The sequence below is a fragment of the Marmota flaviventris genome, chromosome 2 (assembly GCF_047511675.1).
Source record: "Marmota flaviventris isolate mMarFla1 chromosome 2, mMarFla1.hap1, whole genome shotgun sequence".
Lineage (NCBI taxonomy): Eukaryota > Metazoa > Chordata > Mammalia > Rodentia > Sciuridae > Marmota > Marmota flaviventris.
This window is the reverse complement of record NC_092499.1, coordinates 169481171-169504294: the sequence shown is the minus strand read 5'-3', so window position 1 is coordinate 169504294 and position 23124 is coordinate 169481171. Positions and strand designations below refer to the sequence as shown.

General features: G+C 35.7%; 1 protein-coding gene across 2 annotated transcripts in view; it reads left to right on the top strand.

The window, feature by feature from the left end:
• Positions 1 to 22772, top strand: part of Plcb1 (phospholipase C beta 1) — a 714003-nt gene extending 691231 nt beyond the window's left edge. The window contains exon 32 of one of the 2 annotated variants that reach the window (XM_027921686.3): positions 21370 to 22772. In XM_027921686.3, coding sequence (XP_027777487.3) covers positions 21370 to 21597 — 228 coding nt within the window. In that variant the 3' untranslated portion in view covers positions 21598 to 22772. The remainder of the gene's footprint in view (positions 1 to 21369) is intronic. The other variant, XM_027921696.3, reaches the window with a different exon arrangement.
• Positions 22773 to 23124: the final 352 nt, after the last annotated feature.

Sequence of the window (23124 nt, the reverse complement as noted above, 5' to 3'; positions counted from 1 at the left end):
CTTGTTGAAGTTTTTTTCCCAATGTAAACTCTAGGTTAGAGCTTATTAGAAGTATCTAATTACCTTCAAAGGTGACAGGTAATTGAACTGAATAAGCACAACTAGAATGTGGTGGGTCCCGAAAAATACAGTGGGAACGGAGGGGTAGGGGGGATAGGAAGGGCAGCAGAATAGAATAGACATTATGATTGCTGTATGTATATAGGTGACTCTATGACCAGTGTGATTCTGCAATCTGTACAATCAGAAAAATGAGAAATTATACCCCAATGATTCAAATGTATGAATTGCCAAGATCATTGTAATGTCATGTGTAGCTAATAAAAAAAATTAAAAAAAAAAAAATATATATATATATATATAAATGCAAAAAAATATCATTGTCTCACTCTCCCCACCATGAAATTATATCGATTTGTTTTCATTCTTCTTTTACTATGTAGGTAAACTTCCACTAACTTTCCATTCTAGTGAGTCACTGAAGGAATACAAATAGTTTGGGCTTCTTGCTAAAGCCTGTTAAGAGAGAAGATTATTATACATAATTGGAAACTGTGAAGCCAGAAGAACTGAGTCTGTATCCTGACTTCATCATTTACCAGCTGTGTTGTTTAAACCATAAGATGCTAATAGTATTTACTGGCAGAGAATAATGTGAGAATTCAAACAAGTAATCCAGGCAGATAATCTATGCCAATCGTTAACTTAGTGCCCAGCATATTGTAAATGCTCAATAAATATTCATAGTAGTAGTGGTGGTCATTTGATAACTATTACATGATACCTCCTAAAGGCCTACTGGAAGAGAATGTTTGTTCTTGAAACACTGATAAATAGTTCCTTTTCAAGTGTTATAACAGTAGGCTTTCACTTTGTGGATAAAATAAGAGGAAAGTCTCACCAGTGATTTATAGTTCCAGGAATTATAATTTTTACTGTGTTCATCACTGATTTGACGTTTTATTTTGTATTGATGAGCTCATTTTTTCATTTTATTTTGGCTCAGCAATTAATATTTTAAGTGTCTAATCTTTAAGCAACAGCAGTTTTATATTATTTAGGATTCCCTCCACCAAATACCACTGAGCCATTCATTTACATTAGTAGGTATTCAATAAATATTCATTAATCATTTCAATGATTAATTGAAATAATCCGTACAACACCACAGGGACTCAACTGGTTGAATCAGGAGAGGGATCTTGAGGCCTAGTCATCTTTGAGAAATTAGTCTATTATCAGTGAATTTGTTTCTGGAATATGATGTCCCTGATGTCTGAAGAGGAGTCACATGAAAAAATTGATATACTGATGGAACAATCATTCATGACTTAATTCACACAAATGTCATTCCAATCCATTTTTTAACTTTCAATTCATTGTTTTGACCCTAAGACAGACACAAGTTTCTCATAAAAATTGGTATCATTGTTATGTCCATGTTTGATAATACAGATAAGTATTGCAATTTTATTTTGTTGCATGTTTTCCAAAGAACTTTGCTATGGTTTGCTAAATGCATGTTTTAAGGATATAAAAGAATAAGATGAATAGAAATTTATGGGCTACTAACAGAGAGTGAAAACCAAATCAACATTTCTCCTTCTGATTATATTTTAATTCAAAAGGCTATATTTTAAATCAAGTTATAAAGCTTGATTAGTGGCATTTTTACTTAAAAAATGTTGATTTTATTTGAACTGATTGACATTTTGGTTGGCATTAGGAAATACAAACATATTCGTGTAAAGCAAACAAGTTTAACTTACATCTGCACTGTGGACATATGATCAAGAAACAGAAAGTACTGGTAATGAAACCTACACTTACAATGTTTGTTTGGGACAGAAATAAAGGCTTGATTCATCAATTGGTAAAGTGGGTCATTGTCTTTGAGACAAAAGTGTGGTTAAAAGGCAGGGTAAAAAGGAAAAATGCCAATGAATTTTTGATTTGTTGGAAAAATATTAAAAATACACATTATGACAACTGGACATATTAAATATTTAGTTTAATGCTAAAAACTTTTCCTTTAGCTGGTCACACTGTGCACACCTTTAGTCCCAGCAACTCAGGAAGTTGAGACAGGAGGATTACAAGTTCCAGGCCAGCCACAATAACTTAGCAGGATCCTGTCTCGAAATTTAAAAAAAATTAAATGGCTGAGTATGTAGTTTAGTGGTAAAATGCTCCTAGGTTCGATTTCCAGTAACACACACACACACACACACACACACACACACACACACACCCCAGGGGGGAAAAAAGGAAGAAAAAAGAAAACCTTTTCCATTAAAATACATTGTATCTCTAGTATAATTATTTGAATATTATTTTAGTGTAAAACTATTTTCTTAAAGATACTCTTATATACCTGCTATTGAATACAGTGTAATAACATATTTCTTCATGTAGAACACATTGGTTTTCTTTTGCTGAGATAAAGTACTTTTGAATATACTCACATGTCATGCATGATTTATTTATTTAAATGCTCAGCATAATTTTTCTTGACAGGCTTTTCTTACACTTGAAATGTTATGTAACAAAAACACCAGGACCAACTGGCATTGTAGTTTATTGGGCTATTCCACATATTGCTAGATGAAGAGGAAAATGGGTGAGCATTATCACTATGCTGGGCATATTTCAGCCGCAGTCTGTCTTTTCTCCTATATGTCAATTTCTCTTCCCACAAAAAAGAAAGTTCACAGCAGCTTAGACTTTAGTTGCGCTATATGTGATCACTGAGGTTAAGGTCTGTGTGTACAGTACAGGCCAAAATACCCAAATTCAAATTTACTTGGATTGCTGCTTGAATTTAATCTCTTCAAGCCCAGTTAGATCTGTGTAAATTCAGAAACTATTTTTTTCAAACTAAATATAATCACTGAACAATTTATGAAAAGTTCTCCTTTCAAGTAGTTCATAAGTAAGTCAAAGGATACCAAGATACATCAGGGACCAGGGCACATGGATCCAAAATTGATAGGAAAATCCTGCAATTTTCCCCCAAGAGGTGCCAGTCAATAAATGCAAACTAAATACTTAATGTCTTTATTTGGGTTTCCCCAGCAACAGACCCTGAGATAAGGATTGGAGTACACGTAGTGTTTCTGAGCAGAGATCCCATAAAACCAGTAGGGAAATAGAGAGGTACAAGAAAGGGAGGGCGAACAAAGGAAGGGGTGGTTCTTACTGAGCAAATTATAGCTGTGGGTGACTGGTGATCAGTCCCCTCGGAGACTGTGTAGAATATGCACCGTAGAAAATTCCTCACAAAGGGCAAGGTGGTCCTGAGATACACACACACACACACACACACACACACACCAACTGCTGGGTGGCACCTTTAGCCAGTTATATGATCCACTGAAGAAAGCAGACAGTTTGGAATTGTGACAATCTGTGTTACAGCGGTTAGGCCAAAGGGTCATAAGTTGAGTGTTGAGACTCAAAGCTATAGTGAGCTTCAGAATTGAGTGAGAAAACCCCCCAAATTCTGTTACCAACTCAATCATTTAAATTTCAGGAGCAGTAAAGCCAATATCTTGTATCTCATAACAACCAAGTATGTTTGGGTAGAGGAAATAATTTCCAAATTCAGCACTGCTCTCTTTTTTTTGGCAAAACTTAATCATTAAATATGTGAATGATTCTCAGTTCATGTAAATGACAATCACCTGTAAGTCTTTGTCAAGGTCTAAATCAGTGGCTCTCCAACTTTGGGATGATCCAAATTAACTAGAGAGTTTTTAAATCAACAAATCAGTTTATTTACAGTTGAAGTTCAATCTATAAAGGAAAGACTGAACATATTTCTATGCAACAAATATGACTAACATAGACTAGGGGGTCAGGGATGCTTCTATGAAAAGGTGATGTTTGAGATGAAGGAAAGGAAGGAATTAAATAGATGTAGAGAAAGGTTTTAAATTCCTTCCCCGTTTGAAGCTCAGTGTGTGGCACAGAAGAGGTGCTCAATAAATACTTGCTGAGTGAATCAGGAAAGGTGGGGAAAATACCTAAGAAAAACTCATTGTAGACCTTGTCTTAGAGGATGACTAACTGAGCTATGCATAAAGTGTGAATTTAAAGCCTCAGTTTCCAGAATGTGCCAGAGGGTATGATGATCAGTCTTTGTCCAAATCAATAAGGACAATTGCTGTGGGCAGGTGTACAAGTATCAGTATCTCAGGAAGCTGAGCAAAAGATTGTTTTTTACTTCAAATCAAACACAAAGGAGAAAATTAATGGAAAGCTAAGTGTAAAAGCTGATTAATACAAATTATAAATCTTATGATATGAACTTCAGAGAATACTAAAGCTAAAGTTTTCCATTTGTCACACAAATAACTGGGTCCCAACCCTGAGAGATTCTGGTTTAGTAAGTTTAGGGTGGTTCTGGGAAGTTGCATTTTTACTAAGAAGACAGGTGACACTGAAGTTCTTTTTCTGGGAACCTCACTCTGTAAAACATCACACACTGGGTTTGCCCTGCCCTGATGATTTCTATGTTTTTCCATTACTGTATTACCAAAAGAAATAATAGTTACCGTCTTTGGGTAAATAAACTGCCAAGGCCTTAAAAATCAAATATTAAGACATATATTTTCAATCTACTTCTGACTGACAGAGTTTAGCAAAGGCACCTTTTCCACCTCTGAAGAAGCCAGAATACTCCATGCTAGAATCTTCTCTCCACAGTTAAAAAGTCTATCATTTTTATAATTAACATGTTAATAGATGGTGATTCACAGTAAGGACTCATACATTAGAATTAGCTTGGTAAAATTTGTGAGTGATATTTTATTAGCACTATGGAAACTTATGCATATAATGACTTTAAATTATTGGTAGGTCACTAATTGCTGCTGGAACATGGAATATTTTCAACTTTTTAGGGAACTTTATTCTACGAGGCATACAATTAGACAAAATATACAGTGTATTAAAAAAAATTCTTGCTATTTCTCCCATAGCCATTTTAGAATGTAATTGAATATGCTACATAAAGGAGGAAGCCATATGGTAGGTGATGGATGAAGTTAAGTGTCTGTCGTCTGGGCAGATGTGCTGAAGATCTGCCATTTATTGATGTCCAGCACTTTGGGTCCTGTGATGCCAAGGAGGGGAGATGGCACCCTCTTTTGTTCTACTTGTACATTGTACATAAATTTATCGTGGTACTTATCTCAGCATATCCCTTTACTGTTTTACTGCTTACTTTCTTCCACCAGTCTGGGCACTCTTTAAAACCGGGAATGCGTCTCACTCATCTCTCTGTACCTACCATGTGTTACAATGCCAGATGCATGGGAGCATGGCTAGCAAACTCTGGATGAATGAATGAATAAAACAATGAATGTGTCAGGGGTTAAAAGCAAAGAAAAAGTGAGTAAATATAAGTAGAGAATAAATTATGAATCAGTGGTACCTGTCATCCTGTTTAATAGTCCAAGAATTAGGGTATATTCTATGATTGGAGGTTAGGATGGCTTTCCAGGTGACACAGTCAACCAAGAACCTGACAGCTTTGGTAGAATCTAGTAGATTTTCATATCACGGTAAGAAAAGATGAAGCTTTCCTTAAACCATTTATTCCGGCATTAATATGGATACCTATGATTCATCAGAAAGACCTTTAATCCCTTAAGTTTTTGAAGCTGCCCCAGGATTATACATGCCAGGATATAGTTGTCTGATAAGAAGGTAGAAGCAAGAAGTAATATTTAGTTTACTAGCTCTGCCTTGTCAACCAGGCAGAAGAAAAAGAAATGTTTTAAAACTGATTTGCAGTAGTACTGAATTGAAGCCACCCATTTTTATTCTTACAAAAGGAATTTCATATAGTCATACAATATAGGGCTATATATTTTTTAATCCATGATGGAAGAAAAAGGATTTTTAGTTCATTTCTATAATTTCCTTGTAGAAGAACTAAGAGAGATTTGATAAAGTAATAATGCCCCTGAGTTTCATAACACTTGCTCTTTCTTTCTTATAGCCAAAAAGTAGCTGTAAGTACTCAAGATTTATAGTTAGGATTATTCTCTAATTCTACTTTATGTTTAGAATACCAAAAAGCTTCCAACAATTTTAAGAGGCCATCATGATGGTGTAAAAATTGGTTAATAATCATGAATCAGAGAAACACTCAGTATCTAGATGAGATTCATCATTTCCCTAACCACAAAATAAATCATCCAACATGAATTATATATGTGAGACTGCATTAGTTAGCATACCAATAATTTCTATGACAAATAGCACATCACAATGTTAGTGGCTTCATATAGGAAATTTTTTCCTCTCATATAACAACCCAACATGGATGTTCCTGGTTGGTCGATAGCTTATTTCCACATGATGATTCAGAGAAACCAGTTTTCTTTCATAATGTGGCACTATCATTCCCGAAGGCCTTGCTGGAAAAGGGATTGAGACAGTAGAGAGTCTCCCCTGTGCTTTTAAAGCACCCTGTCCTAATATTTCATTGGCATGAACCTATCAGCCACCACTGGATATAAACATAGTGAATAGGGCTTGTAAACATTGTCCCTGACTAGGAAGCAGCCAGCCGGGTAAAGCAGAATGGTGGAATGGTGACTGTTCATTTTGAAGATAATTAGCTATTTTTTGTAATGTAGAACAAGATAATGAAATTTGAATCTGCTAAATGTAGAATTACCCTAAATTTATGCCCTTCTTCATGTAAGACCCGAAAGGAAAAGTCAGCAACATAACCTATTTATAATCCATATAACCTCTGTAGACCTCTTGAAGAAATGGATCCATCAACAGAAGTATCTGAGTAGAAAACTTAGAAAAGACTATCTCTGACAAAACACCTTGCAATTTGGTTTTTTGGATTTCCTATTCTAAACCTGGTGTGTTTAGCATAATTACATCAATATTCTTATCTGATAAATGAGGAATTGGGAAAAGGGGGAGATGTCTCAAATTCTTCAGCCATATGCTATTTTTTTCTAGAATAGGATCAAAGGCTTATCCAGGGACAAGGAAAAGTATATTGCCTCTTCTCAGAGACAGTTACCTTGACAAAGGCTAGGGACATCACAACAAGTGGTTTTGTCTCCACTGATAGCAAAAAAAAAAAAAAGAAGAAGAAGAAGAAGGAGAAGAAGGAGAAGAAGGAGTCCTGTCCCTGCATGGAGAGGCCTCAGAAGACTTGGACTTCAAGTCCAAAGAAAAGTGCATGAATATATTATTCAGATACTGCATAAGTTGCACATTGACCTTCATGATGTTGTATAATTTTTTAATTTAGATGCCAACACTGACAAATCAGAAGATTTAACACAAAATCCATATTTTTTACTTCTTTTGAAAAAATCAGATGTGACCCTTGGGCGTACAATGCTATGTGACAGTAATGTAGTTGGCAAGATTGGGTGGCTGCTATTTGTAACCAAGTCACATTTTCTGCCTTTACAACAGTTCCCACTCAGCCCCTGTCACTCATATATCTTCCTACCTGGCTCTGTTTCAGTTTGCTGAGAAATCTCATCAGTTTTCAACTTCATCTTGAGTGGAAAATTCAGGCCCCCTGACAATCAGGCTTCTCAAAACACGTATGAGACCAGGAAACAAATGTCTAATTTCCCTTCAGAGCGAGTTGTAAATATCCAACCTAAAACCACAGTAATTTAAGCAGGAGCCATAAACATATGTTTAGAAGGAGTGGTTACATAATTAGGACATACTCCCTAAGCATCAAAATCAATTATCCTGATAAAACCCTAGGACAGCTTACCACTCTTGAAATATACATTTATAAAAGGAAAAAGAAAAACCAAAACTAATTTTAGGTGATCAGGAGAAGGGTGTTCTCCAGGGACTGAGCAGAGTTCATTCTAGGACATTTGACAAAGCCAAGTCTCTTGTTTTTTTTTTTTTTTTTTTAAATGCAATGCACAGGCTTTGAGTCAAGAGAGTGGTTGTAACTAGGGCTCAAATTGGTAGGTCTTAAAAGAAATGTAGCTAGGGCTCAAATTGGTAGGTCTTAAAAGGAATTAACATCCAATTTATGCACAAAAGAGGAGAATCTGATCTATACTGAGACCCACATGAGGGCAGGACCTCCATGTGCAAAAGCCTTTGAGACTCATGGAGGCTCTTTCACTGGGACTCCAACTTCTCTGAGTTGGTTGCATGCACCATCTGTGCTATTGACATTTGCATCTACTGTGACTCAGTATAAGAATTTATAATGCAAGTTCAATGCTTCCCTGTTGGTAGCATCCCACTTGATTGAAAAGAAATACATCCTGCATCTAAAAATAATTAGCCTTTGGACTGTCTTTTATTTCAATTGACTTGAGGCTTCTTATTGATTGTTTTAGGGTGTATGTGGTTACGAGAATGGGATTCATCTGGTGCTGTCTTAGTTTCTCTCTAGTGGGCATAAATCATCCTTTGCTGTCATGCCCTGTCTCCTAATAGTTTGGGTGATTAAGAATCCACAAACAAGTGACTTGCAGACTCAAGAGAACCTTTTCTTTGACTCTTGGTATATGTTTAAATTTCTGAATATGAATGCTTTAAATAAGAAATATCCTGCTACTTCTCTTTGGCCTTAATAAATCTGATTCACAGATTTATATTGTTTCTTGAGCTCCGTAGAAACTTGGGTTCAGAGATTTTGAAGTTAGTGTGCATGTATTAAGTTGGCTACTATATGGAGAGTCCTAAGGATAGTAGCTGTCTGTAATTATTACTGTCTTTATATTAACACCTTTATTTCTATAGTTCTATATTTTCAGATTTACTAGTAATGTGGACTAGATTGGTTACAGACTAAGAGATTTTTTTTTCTCTTTTAAAATGTGATTTTCCCTATTCTGGTTTTCCTTTCGTTTGTCCTTTCTTATACTATTTGACTCTTGACAGAAATAGTCTAATTAAATTAGACTACAGTTAATGGCAAACAGAAAAACAGCCAGCTGACCAAATAAACATGCCCTGAACTGAAGAATTACATAGGGGAAGTGGAAAGCCAGTATCTTCCCAGCAAGAAAAATACAAATAGAAAATCCCAGTGAAGGTTTAGAAATAGACTAGGCTAATTGCAACTGATTGAGAGTATTTTTTTTTTTCACAAAATCGTACTTTACTATTAAGAGGACAGCATATCAATGAGACCTGGTGCCACAGGATCTCTCTTCAACGTCACTTTTCAATAAGAGATACTTCCCTTAGCGGGGCATGATGCCATATGCCTGTCATCCCAGCAACTGGGGAGGCTGAGGCAGGAGAATCACAAGTTTGAGGCCAGCCTCAGCAACTTAGTGAGGGCCTAAGCAACTTAGTAAAAACCCTGTATCAAAATAAAAAAAAAAATAAGAAGAGGACTGAGGATGTAGTTCAGTATCCTTGAATTTGAGCTCCAGTACCAAAAGAAATAAAAGAAAAAGAAAAAAAAAAACACTTTCTAAATATTTTATGAAAGCAACTTTGAAGTCATAGACATGCAAGGAAAATAGGTTTGAATTATTTGTTATTCTTCCCTTAACACACATAATATCAAGTTACTGAGATCTTCACGATTCTTATTTTTACATAGTAAGGAGTCAGCGTGGAGTGGTAGAGATAAAATCCTGGATTAGGAGGCAAGAGTTTGGGTTCAGATCTTGATTCTCCTTAAAACACTTGAGTGGTAGTCTTTCATTACCTCATTTCACAAATGATGGGATTTGTTGAACAATTTGTTGGCTGTTTACTCATTCGAGATTATAAAATAAATCTCTTAATCCTTGGACCAGAGCACAGGTCTTCAAATACTTAAGCAAGCTTTTTGCACTGTAAGTGCAGTAGTAACTTTCTGTTTGACAAAGTATCTCCTAACCACTACCTGGATTATTAATGATTTTAAAGAAATCAAAATTCTTCTTCTAAGTTACAATCATTTTTTTATTCCCAGCTATCATAGACCCCAGTTGAGTTTTCCCACTGATACCACCTAAATCAAAATAGAAAGCTCCAAGATCTCTATAAAGGGAAATTACTCTGGCACTGACACAAAAAATATCAAGGACTAGAACGACACAGTAGCTGAGATGAAGTATCTTGCTGAGTAGCATAATTATTGCCTTAAATTGTGGTTTAATTTGCTTTTAGATGCTGAATGGCTAGAGTATGTATACAAAGCAACAAAGGTCTTGCTCCTAGAACATGATCAACAATAAATTCTATATCCAGGCTATAGAACTTAATGCACACTTTTAACAGATATAATGGGAGTCATGGGGACATACTATTTAGTGCTGCACAAAAGACACAAAACTTCCCTGGCATGCAAGTTTGTGTGTATGTGGGGATTAGCTGCTCTTGACTGAGTGCCGCTGGGCTTAGCTGGGCTTGTTTATGTATCCATGATTGTCTATAGGTCACATAGGTGCCTCTGTGAATCTTATCTATGCTTTCCTACATCTCTGGGCATTAGCTAGATCTAAATCATCTAGGATGATTTTTGGCTATATGGCTGAGATGATTGGGGTGATTCCACTTGGTTCCATGTGGTTCATCTTCTATCACACTATTCCCAGTATATTTCCATGACCTGCAGAGGAAATAGAGTGAAAGTGAAACGGGGGCTTTTATAAGTCTCTGTTTGAGTCTTCTCTGTTAACATTCCTTTGGCCACAGTCAAGTCACATGACTATTTCGTATTCAAAGGATAGAGAAACAGACTCTGCATCTTAGGAAAAGGAACTCAAAAGTCATAAGCAAAGGCTGTGGATCTAGGGAAAAGTGAAATATTTGAGTCATTTAATCTAGTTCATCTACAAAGAAGAGAATTGACTAGATTCTAGTGTTGCTATGAGTGAGCCATATCCTTAGAAAACCACTAACTACTCTGGACCACAGCTTCATACTAAGTCAAAGGAAAGAGTTTGACTATATAATTGCAAAAAAGCCCTTTCTAGGACTTCAAAGTCCTAGAAGATATGACTATATAATTGCTAACATTCCTTTCCAAGGTTTCTGCAGCAATTTCTAGATACATGTGAGATAATTACAAAAGAAATTTTGAAATATATGTAGAGATTCAGAAGTATAAAGTATGGGCTGTTAGGAAATTTTAACAATTCAAGAGGGATATATTAGGGAAGAGACAGAAAGGAAGAAATAGTGACGGAGCTAGGTGAAAAGTCACAGAAATTTGTGTTCTCTGTGATTTTACAAGCAAGTTTCCTCTATGACAGTTTCATGAGAGAATAGGATGTACTGAGGAATTTACACTTCATAGCTATGTCAGAATGCATTTGGCTTTTGACTTAAAATTTAAAATGCAAATGCATGTTAGCAGCTGCACTTGGTAAATCATACGATCTCTAGCTTCTGTCTTTCCTCTTTTATTAATTCAGTGTTTGGATCTATTTAACATTTTGTCTACCTTGTTCTGGGCTCCCCCATCTTTCCTTTCCTGCACACTTTGAAACCCTCATGATGCCCTTTACCCAGCAGCCTCCAATAATCACTCTGAAACCCAATCTGAATATTGCAAACTCCAGAGATCTAGAGTGATGACATCTACAGAAAAGAATCTTTGAATACATCATTCATATCCTGAAATATCGGTGAAGAAGGAAAAGGAAGTACAAAAGGAGAAAACTGCTGGAAGATCTTGGTCTGGAGCGGCAGTATCAAAGTATGGTCCTGAGACCAGTGACCTCTGTGTCTCCTGGGAGCTTGTTAGAAATGCAGAGTTTTATGCCTCATCTCAGATTTGTTGAATCAGAATCTGCATTTTGACAAAATCTCTGGGTGCTTTGGATGTACAATAACTTTTGAGAAAAGCTCATTGAAAGCTTGCCCATCCTGTCATTTGTAACAAACAGCCATCCTTTACAGAAGTCTTCTCAACCACAAGGTATGGGTTCTCCACTGTAATCTATGGCTAATAGCAGATGAAAGAAACATAGTAGTGATTTGATTTTTATATATTAGCACAGAGTCAAAAATTGAGTTCCACATTCTCAAGTCACTTTTACATACTTAAATTATACACCTTTAGATGCACCAAGGAAAAGGGGAATTATAGCTAGAGTAGTGTCTCCTCAGTGAATGTCTTTGGTTATATGTCCCATATAAAAGGGGAAATGTTGAGAGGTTCTGCCTCTGGAAAAGATAATACCAAGTATACAGGCAGATTGAACAAGGCCCAACTTTTTAAATCCAGTCTCCTCCATAAAGTATTTCCCATATCAATCTAAGGTTATAAGCTAGGCTTCATTTTCAGTGTCTGTAGCTTATGTTGTTCTGTAACATCCATTAAGCCCAGTATCTTATTTTCTCCAAATACATTTCTTGTCCCTATAGGACCAAATACAGGCCTTACACCAATGAATAAAATATTATTTATTGGTAAATGCATCAATATCAACAACAATCCAGAACATAGTCCAAAATGAGAGATCTAACAAGTACCATCATTGTATGGCATTGACCAAATAATGACTCAAATTATGTAAGTAGAAAGGACAAGGACCACTTAGTAGACAGGGTTTCAGATGTGTTAGGATGTAATTCATTTTTCCCTCTTTTTTTTTTTTTAGCAGTATGATTACACAGTATTGATTTATAAGCAATCATAATATGTAGAAAATTATGCATGATCTCATTTAAACCTTTTAACAATGGCCTGGGGAAATTTGGCATATTAATTCCCCTTTTATATGAGAAAATTGGAATTCTAAGAGATTAAATAAACTGCTTAAGGTTGTACTTCATAAAATGCAAACATTCTATGCCAAAGCGAAGAAAGAGTCTTATTTATCCCACAATGAATGATCCACTTTGTGTATATCTATGACAACAGGTTAATTTGTGGTTACTTTCTTAACCCTTTGCAATGGACCCTATTGTTAGTTGGTATTTGTTCACAAGGTGAAACTTAATTTTCATATCATTTTCAAGCAAATATAGTTATTTGGGAAAATCTTCCAAGAGTATAAGCGTGCACCACACTTCGACACCTGCAAAAAAGTAACTGGAATTCATAGTCACTGTGACTTGATTGTATGATTCCACATTGGCATGAACCATCCAAGTTATTTCTTTTAGGTGTGGAGTACTTCCAACTTTGACCTAGAAATACACTGATCACCTCTTTACTCCCTTTCTTTACATTTCAGTTGCCAATAGCAACTTGGAAGTACAAGGCTGAACAAAAGCTGCCTTTTACATGAGTAGTTTGTAATTTTGAACTTGAGTCATGGTCAGTGGTAATTATTTATTTATAAGGGTTATACCTGCCTCAGGTCATAAGGGAATCCAAACTGTTTGAATATGCCGTGCCTCTGCTGAGAATCTATGAATTTTGTCAATTTTTGAACAGTTTTTGCTTTAACTTACTGGCATTGTGTGCTCAATTCACAGAGCTAATGTACCTTGTAAACTGGACTCTCTCTGGTGTTGCTTTGGGCTTCTTATTCCCTTGGCAGATTGTTTTTCCTTTTCATTCTTTTTTTTTAACTTCACTTTTTTTTAATTGGAGCATTATAGTTGTACATATTGATGTAATTTGTTGTTACATATTCACACATGCACACAATATAACAATATAATTTGGCCAATATCACTCCCTAGCCCTTTGCCCCTCCCTCCCTGCCTCCCCTGGCAAACATTTTTATCCAAAGGGCTCCAAGAATTATTAGCTTCCTTGCCCTATCCCCATGTTTATAGAAAGAGTTTTCCTAACTCCTATTTCAAGGATGAAGACACACAGATTTATGAAGGAACTTCAATTTTGGTGCTATGACAACCAACCTTTGAGGCCTTCTCTTCCATACCCTTAGAACATTAAATCTCTAGCCCTGCAAGATGGAGAATCCATTCTGCAACCTCAGGAGCCCCATAGCTTTAAGTTCCTTTGTTATTTTCATGATTTAGTAATTTCCTTTTCTTATATTCAAACTCAGCTATAAATTTAAATAACTGTGTTCTATTTTATTCAGATTTCCCTGCAATGGGAATAGAAAATCAGCCATATTGACCCAAAGTCCCATCTCAATGTATTCTAAGGAAGCTTGGAGGAAAACAAATAAGCAAGAACTGGATTGGTTAGGATTTATAATACAATCCAATTTTCCCAAATGGCACACAATCCTCGGTAACTTGACTGACCTCTCTCTGTACTTTTCATATGACCCTGTTATTTCTATTCTTGGATAAGGTAAAAATTTATGAGATTATTCTAAAAATAAGAAGAGGGCTTACAAGGTTGCTCAGGCTAATTTTGAAACCACACAATCTATGGATATATTTGGTAAATGTTTTTCCCATTGTTTTAAATATACTCTCATCATCTCACTGATGACATTGAAGTTAAAATACTATTTTGCTGACAATAATTCTTCACAAAATTGTCCTGGACACGGTGTCCCACATTAAGAATTCTGCATTTTTGTGTGTGTGTCATAAAAAATATATTAGATTTTTGTTTCATTTTAGAATGCTACTTTATGCTAAAAATAAAAGACACATTACCATAAAAATAAGAAGTAGAAAAAATAAAAATATACATAATCCCCACAGAATTTATATTGTACTGTTTCCTTTCAAAGTAGTTCTAAATTCTTAAAAAGTATTCTCACAACTATAATCACAGTATACATCCAACTGTGGGCATCCTTTTTACATTAATCATGATGTTATGATAATTACATTACATACTATATTATAATTATTTCTCCCTGTTTTCAAAGCCATTTATTAGACTACATTTATTTGGTTAAATCATTTTATAAAACTGGAAACCTTATTTGTTTTACAGATATGCTTCTGCTTATTTTTTGGTTTTGATGTTTTACGTTATCTTTATCAATAAATGTCAAAATAGTTTGAGCAAGATTATTAAAGTAATGTATTATCATGTCTATCTTCCAAAGGCCAGGAGATAGTGTTTGCAAGGGTTAAAATACTGTGAGGAATTGAACTTTAAATACATACAGCAGATGCTCCCAGAGAGGAAGAAAAAAGATGAAATAATCTAAAATGTCTAGTGAGAAAACAGAAACAAATGACCCCATATGTATATCAAAGATCAACATAATCATACAAAAATATAATTGTTATTTCAAGTGAATTTTGGCAAAATAATATTGTACATACTTGGTAGGATATGTTCTGGAAATAAAATGAACTTGAAAAACACCTTAAGCTTCACATGGTTCTTTTATTGATGGGTCCCTGTGTTGAAACTATTTCTGTATATGTTAACTTAAGCATATGAGTAAACATGCTAATGCTGTTAGGGAGCAAAATTTTCAATGAAAGTAAAAGATATACAAGTACAAAAGCAAGAGAGTTAAGAAAAAATATAATATTACATTTAAGTTTGAAATACTAGTATGTAATGAGAACTTTTCAAAGCATATTTCCAACAGTCTACTGAGATGCGCTGGGAGCAATGATCACTGTTAGGATCCAGGGCTTGGTTTATTAATGACTTCTTCATAAGGAACCAAGCTCCATGGAAAAGCAGATGATTTCAGGACTGGAGCAAAGGAAATATAGGAGTGTCTAGGATATTGTATTGTATCAAACAAGCAAGGAAACCAACTAGGGGCTTTCAAAAGGACCTGGGAGCTACCTGAATGGGCTCCCATTGATCCAACTCAAGACAATTTGAACATCCAAAAGAATCATGGCTGCTACTGATTTAAAACCAAGGAATAAATTAAAAAATTATTGTCTCTCATTATTTTCAAGAAAGAGAAGGAAAAGAACACTCATTTGTCATTTTTTGAAATGATTATTTTCTTAACTCCTTCCTTAGAAAAATGTGTAATTACAGGAAAGGAAGTAAAATTTACCCAATCTTTTAAGAGATAATTTAATTTCATCTGCATAAATGAAGGAAAGCTCTTCTTTGCAGAAGAATGCCAGTTATATATGAAATAATTAGAAAATTAACATTTATGCCCAGTGAGATAGCCAAGAATCCTGAGTTCCATTTGAGGGTATGAAGGAAATTTTACATGGATCCAGAGTTTGACCCCATAGAATAACTGCCAATTGTAAAGGCAAAACCATGTCTCAATCAAAATCAAAACATTGTATTTATCACTTTATCTAAATGATCAAACAGCATCTCTGAAACTCTACACCCACCAACACTTTGTAATATGAGATGTAAAATAATGTCTATTGAATATTCTTGCCAGAACAAATGTTTAACCTCCATCTAATCAAGCTTATAGCCTTAACTTCTAATTTACAGGAAATAAAAGTTTCAAGGAGCAACAGCACAAACAAATAATCAGAAAAATTCAGAATAAGGGTGCTATATTATAAGAAAATTGACAAACCTTTTACTAAAATCCAAGTCATAAGAAACCTAAAGCAGTAAGTATTTCATGGGTTCACATGGGAAAAATTAGACTGACATAATAACTAAATGTAATACACTAATTTTGGGTTTTGATCTAAAAAGATGAGCTGGAAGAGATTTGGAAGGGATAATTTGGAAGGGAAATTTTGAACAAGAGTGAGTCTTAGATAATATTAAGTAACTATTATGAATTCTCTTTAAGTGATATGATATTTTCATGTCATAAAATATCTTTATTTTAACATGTGTGCTACAGTATTTGTGGGTGAAATGTCATGAGGTCTAAAACATTTCAAAAGATGTAACAAAAAATATAGCGATAGATAGTAAGTGAAAATTATTTTCAAGTGTTGTTTTGGGTTTTTTATTGTTATGTTTGATTTTGTTTTGTTTTTCCTAGAGAAATTCTGAATTAAGTATCCTAGTACCTCCAACCTTATGTCTTGGTACCTTTATTTTCCATAAACTAGATTCCCAAAAGTGAAGTTTCTAGATCAAAAGCTATGTATATTTTTCTTCATATAAATAATATGAGATTATTGTTCAATGTTTGCAAATATCTTTGGAGAGTCTGGGGTTGTCACTCAGTGGTGATGCACTTACTTGCTTGGTATGATCAAGGCCTGGGTTTGATCCTAAGTACTGCACAATAAATAAATAAATAAATGCAGAGAAAACATCTTTGGGTTCAAAGTGTAATTTCAGTTGATAATCAACAATAAATACATGAGTTGATTTTACATGAAGATTTGAATTTCTGACTTGTAAAACAAGACTCTGACAAGTATCAGCTAGAACTGGGTATTTTGATACCTGTGTCAGATAGGGTGTGTCTTCTCTAGGACCCCTGACTCTACCACTCCTTCTCTGTTATGCCTTCTGTTTCTCTCACTTTCACGACTTTCCTGATCCTAGCAAACACAAATTGCAACACTTGGGCTGGAAAAGCTCTAGACTATTGATAGATAGGGCTTTTTTAGAATGGAGACAGATATTGCTCTGCATAATTTTCATATTTTCTCAAAATGAACAATTATTTCATTTACAAGAAGCAAAAAAAAGATCAAGACTTCTAACTTCGCATCCAATAGTAAATACAGTTTTGAAATTAACTTAATAACTGAATGTCTTTTTAAAAAGAGTGTTTCAAATAAACTATGAAGCAGTGACCTAGTTTAGAATACAATGAAATCTATTACTGCCTCATGATAAAAGGAAAAGTCTGATAAAGTTATAATTTAGCCACAATTGAGTCAATGATTTAAATTGTTAAAGATCATTATTATAATTAAATTACCAAAATTAAGTCTTTAGTAGAATTTAATTACTAAAAATATTTAAAAGTGATAATTTGGTATTTTTTCCCATGTTTTAGTGTTCTTTTTTTAATGTTTTAAAAAGAAACAACAGCACTTATCAAGCACCATGGGGTCATGTTCACCAACGACCGTTAACCTAGAAAAATTGCCTGCTCTGTCAAATAAATATGTCAATGTTTAAAAGTTCCCTGGTCCAAACTCAATGGAAGTAGTTATCTACTGTGTTCTGAAAACAGAGTCCTTTACAGTTCTCCATTTCCCTGCCTGCCTTGGAAATGAAACTAATTGCATGTAAGGCTGAACTGAAATTGAAGCAAATTGATAAGACTGGAATGGTAGTAAATGGAAGCTGTCAAACCAGACTGAGACCTCACTCATGCTAAAGAGGGAGACATTGTCAAAGTCCCCCTTCCTTCCAAATTGTTGGGACAGGGGAGAGAACTGGTAATTATGTTCTTGTCTTTGAGCCTCCAGTGATTTGCTTGCAGGACACAGAGGGTGGGACTGTGTTCATGGTGCTTTTGTTGCATCAGAGCTGTGGGCATCCTAGTGCATCCTTGGGCCATAGATCAGCACAATATATTCATAAATACTCTGCATTTTATATTTGAAGAGAATAATTTGCTTTCAACACTCAGGCTAAGCCATTCTTATCAGACACTTTTTTAAAATAATATTTAGTTGTAGATGGACACAATACCTTTATTTTATTTATTTATTTATTTATTTATTTATATGTGGTGCTGAGGATCAAACCCAGGGCCTCACACGTGCAAGGCAAGCGCTCTACCACTGAGCCACAACCCTTAACAGTCATTGGAGAACATGACCCCATGGTGCTTGATAAGTGCTCTTTCTTTTTAAAACATTAAAGAAAGAACACTAAAACATGGGGAAAAAAATACCAAAGTATCACTTTTAAATATTTTTAGTCATTAAATTCTAATAAAGACTTAATTTTGATAATTTAATTATAATAATAATCTTTAACAATTTAAATCATTGACTCAATTGTGAATAAATTATAACTTTATCAGACTTTCAATGTGGTGAAAAAAATAATTTGAACATGATCCAGTGTCTAGAGCTGCCACATGGCAATCAAGTGCCCCTTAGTTTTAAGCAATGAGAGTGTAGAGATGTGGCAAGCCAGCCATGGGCTGTGTGTGTTTGAACTATGAGCATTGAGTGCAAAGGGTGCACTGAACGGGTGTTACCCCTCTGTTTGGTCAGCAACATAAGCGTCTTTTCCCTCACTCTGCCTATGATCCCCACACAGCACATGAGATGGGCATGGCCTTCCTAAATGTCAGTCAACCTGCCGACAACAAGACACACGGGGTTAGACTCAACCCTCTAAAACCAGACCCCTTGCCTCATTTGAATGGCTTCTCCCCAATAAAAGGGTTCAGCACATGCTCCTTGCACTCTTTCTTGCCTTCCTTGCCCTCCTTGTGGGATCAGTGGCTGAGGAGCGGTCACTGAACCCAAAGGAAAGGTACTTTCTGTGTCTGTGTCTTTATTTAGTTTCCAAATTCACTTGGAGTGACCCTGATCAGTTTAGTCGTGTGATGCAACAATCCAGTATCTATTATTTGCGATTCTTGGGGCCTGTTGTCTTTCAGAATTCAGAGATTTTCTGATTTTTAGAGAGATAACATGATGCTTGTACCACGAGCACCAAGCTCCAGAGAAGCCTCCAAACTAATTAATTTGTTTGCAATTAAGTGCATCGATATCATCAAGGTGGCTCATGCCTATAATCCCAGCAATTTGGGAGGCCAAGGCAGGAAGATTGCAAGTTTAAGGCCAGCTTCAGCAACTTATGGAGACCCTGTCCCAAAATGAAAATGACCAGGGATGTAGCTCAGTGGTAAATCAACCTAGGTTGAAGTCCTCATAACAGAAAGAAGGGAGGGAAGAATGAAGGGGACAGATGGATGAGCATGAATAGTACATGAAGGAAAATAAATAATGCCAATGATTTTGCCACAAATTTATCAGAAATGACTGGATTTCAGAAATTTGAGCATTTTAGAATTACAGAGATTATTTAATAGACTAAAAATCAGACTTAGCAAAATTTCTCTGGAATAGAAGAAGCAAGAGTGAAAGGAGTTGAATTAGAGGATATTGTTCAGCAACTGACACTGTCCAAAGGGAAGTCCAGACCTAGAGGGGCAGATGTCCTGAAGACTGTCTTCACTCTGGACATTCCAGAGGTCAGGGCAAGTCCCAGAGACTAAACTGAAAGCTGACAGTGGAAGATATACAGCCAGGATCAAGACAAAAAGTATAATTGGGGTCCTCAAGTAGAACTCAGACAGGGAGATAATCAGAGTAGCCTAAATAGATTACCTGCATCAGCCATTACCCAGAGCTGCCAAGAAATTCATGGCCTCAGGCTCCACCCAACGCCTCCTGAATCAGAATCAAGGCCAAGATCCCACAGGTACACCTTTAAGGTGCACTCAGATCATGTTGCAGGGAGATCATCTTGCATGTTGTTGTTGAGAGGCATGGAGAGAAATTACTTAAAGATACTAAGGACACCTCTTAAGAAAAGTTGCCTCAAGACTAATGAGGGGAGAAAAACCATGTGGTTTCACATGTTCTGAGATTAAGCTCCCTGCATATCATTCAGCCCACAGAGCAAATTGTGTTTCAAATTTGGGGTTTTCATTTGGGTTCAGACAGCAGAACTTCCCAGTAGCCATCCTTGCCCCACTTCTCCTCAGGAGCACCAGCTTTACAACTATTTTACGAGGAGGACTGGCATGCAAATCTGTGTGTGCCGAAAGATTTCCCTGACATTCAAAAGTCTGAGAATTCTCCAGGGCATAAAATAAATAAGTTCAAAAGCAAAAACTAAAATGAGAAGGGAATCACAATAATAAATGGAAAAAATATCCAAATAAAAGTAAATGTTGGTTACAGGAGTGGGTTCACTTTGTAAAATGCATCGTTTCTTTTCCTTTCATTTTTTTATTTGTGTGTGTGTGTGTGTGTGTGAGAGAGAGAGAGAGAGAGAGAGAGAGAGAGAGAGAGATATGCTGGGGAATCAAACCCAGGTTTCCATGCATGCTAAGCTACAGATCCTCAGACTTTTCCTTTTAAAAGAACCCATGGGGCAAGTGACAGAGTGTATGCTTAGCCTGTGTGAAGCCCTAGGTTTAATCTCTAGCACTCAAAAAGTAAATTAATAAAACAAAACAAAACAAAAGCATCTAGCAATGCCTTCTCAGCCTCTGGCTGAAGCAGCAGCCTATGAAAGCCCCTCTGTCACTCTGTCTACCCCAGTTGCTTCTGAGCTCCCCAGCTCAATTCATGGTTGACTTTGATTGTCTCAGCTATCAATGGCTTTCAACCTCTAAGTGTAATAACTTTAGATCATTGTTTATGACTTCTATAAAGTTTTTTCAAACATGCATATGTGTGTGTTTATAGATGTACTTATTTATCCTAGTCCAAATTTTTTAGCCCCATCAAACTTGACTTTCAGCTACAGACAAATGGTATGTCCAGATAAACTCTGTTTTTAATCATCTCTATAAGTGACCAGTGAATGACATTTTAAATTAATTTATTCTTCTCCCTATCCTTCATATATCTCTTTCAAAGAGTTTCTACGTGGGTGGGCATAGAAATCTAAATGATCTTAAATCGTTCTCCTCTCTTGATGTCTCCTAGCTACAGATGGAGTTGGAGCAAGAATACCAAGACAAGTTCAAAAGATTGCCCCTGGAGATTTTGGAATTTGTGCAGGAAGCCATGAAAGGGAAGATCAGTGAAGACAGCAATCACAGTTCTGCCCCTCCCTCCTTGGCCTCTGACCCTGGAAAAGTGAACCACAAGCCTCCCTCCAGTGAGGAGGTGGAAGGAGAGAACCCAGGAAAAGAGTTTGATACTCCTCTGTGATTGCTCCTGCTAGGCCACTCAAGCTCCATTGAACTCTCTCTTCTAAAGATCACTGCCCAGGACCATCTTCCTGAGAAGCATCCCTTAGCCTAAATTCAACACCAAATGGAGAGTTCCAGAAGGATCCATACAGAGGTTTCATGGCCAGGCTCCAGGTGTCATGCAGAAAATACTGCAGTGAAGAATGCATGTATGTGGGATTTTGTTTTCTTTCTAATAGTAAATTCAAAGCAGGCAACTCCCAGGCTCTATGGAACATTAAATGACAGAAAGTATCTTCTTTGAAGAAACTTCGAGCTCCTGTTTTTATTTGAAACTCCAGTGTAAAGTATTTCAAAGTAATAGAAATAGATTGAGAAATGCATAGCACTATTTAACACTATTGATCATCTGACTTTGAGCATTTTTTTTCCTAGCTGCCCCTCAACTCAATGTCTTCAAGTTCATATGCATTTAAATGGTTTCATCCTTTGCTTTGCAAGCACGGGTGGCTTGCAGTTTGCTAATTTATTTATCGTAAAGGCATCAGTATCTGTTGCTGACATGGCTTTATTAGATACCATAGTGATTCAAATAAGCTGGTTTTCTTTTTTGCAAAACAAAATCACTTGATTGTATCCTTACCCAGTGAAGCCATCCCAAGACTTAGCAATATGGATTGTACATTTGGCTGCATGAGCAAGTTGGCTGCACATTTTCAGGCAGTGTGTTATCTGAATTGACTATTTGCACTCGAAGTCTGGATATTCATTGGCTGTTGGCCTGAAATGAATGATCAAATAGCTACAACAGGTCTATTCTGTTAAACAAAAAGAGTTGAGCTGATATGTGTTAAGCAGAAATTCAACTAGAATAAACAGGTTCCAGTGGTTATTTTGCTGTCCGATATTTTTTATGGTTCATTTATTTTTAATAGAGAGAGGAAGATTAACTATTTATCAAAAGAATACACAGACCCGTGTATAATTATATATATATGTATATATTTATATACATATATATATATATTCCATGTTTTTGTGTATGCACTCAGCCACACATGTATGTGTTGAGTATAGATGTGTCTTTATTAATTGGCAATAACCCAAATCTCTTCCACAAGACTTAAAACCAATTTCAGGGATAAATGGTTAGAGAAGAAAAGGGTCAAACATTTAGATTGCATGGATATTAAATTATATGGGCATGCTAAGAAACAATTGATGGAGTTGTTGGTGTAAATTGAGGAAGATTTAGAACTTAAGAATTTGGTAAATATTTTGCAGGATCAAAAATTGAATTTAAGTATCAGATTTTCAGCTTATTTTAATGGTCAGAATATACAAAAGTGTATTGGACACTTATTTGGAAATTTATTTGTATCTTCCATAATGTTTAATTGATTTCAATCTTATTCTAACATAAAAACTTTTCATTATGTATTTAGTATGTACATTTAATTCACTTAACTGTGTCTTTTAAGTTCCTATTTTAAGTGGCATTAGAGAAACAAATTATATCATGGTAAAACTGATCAAAGCCATTATT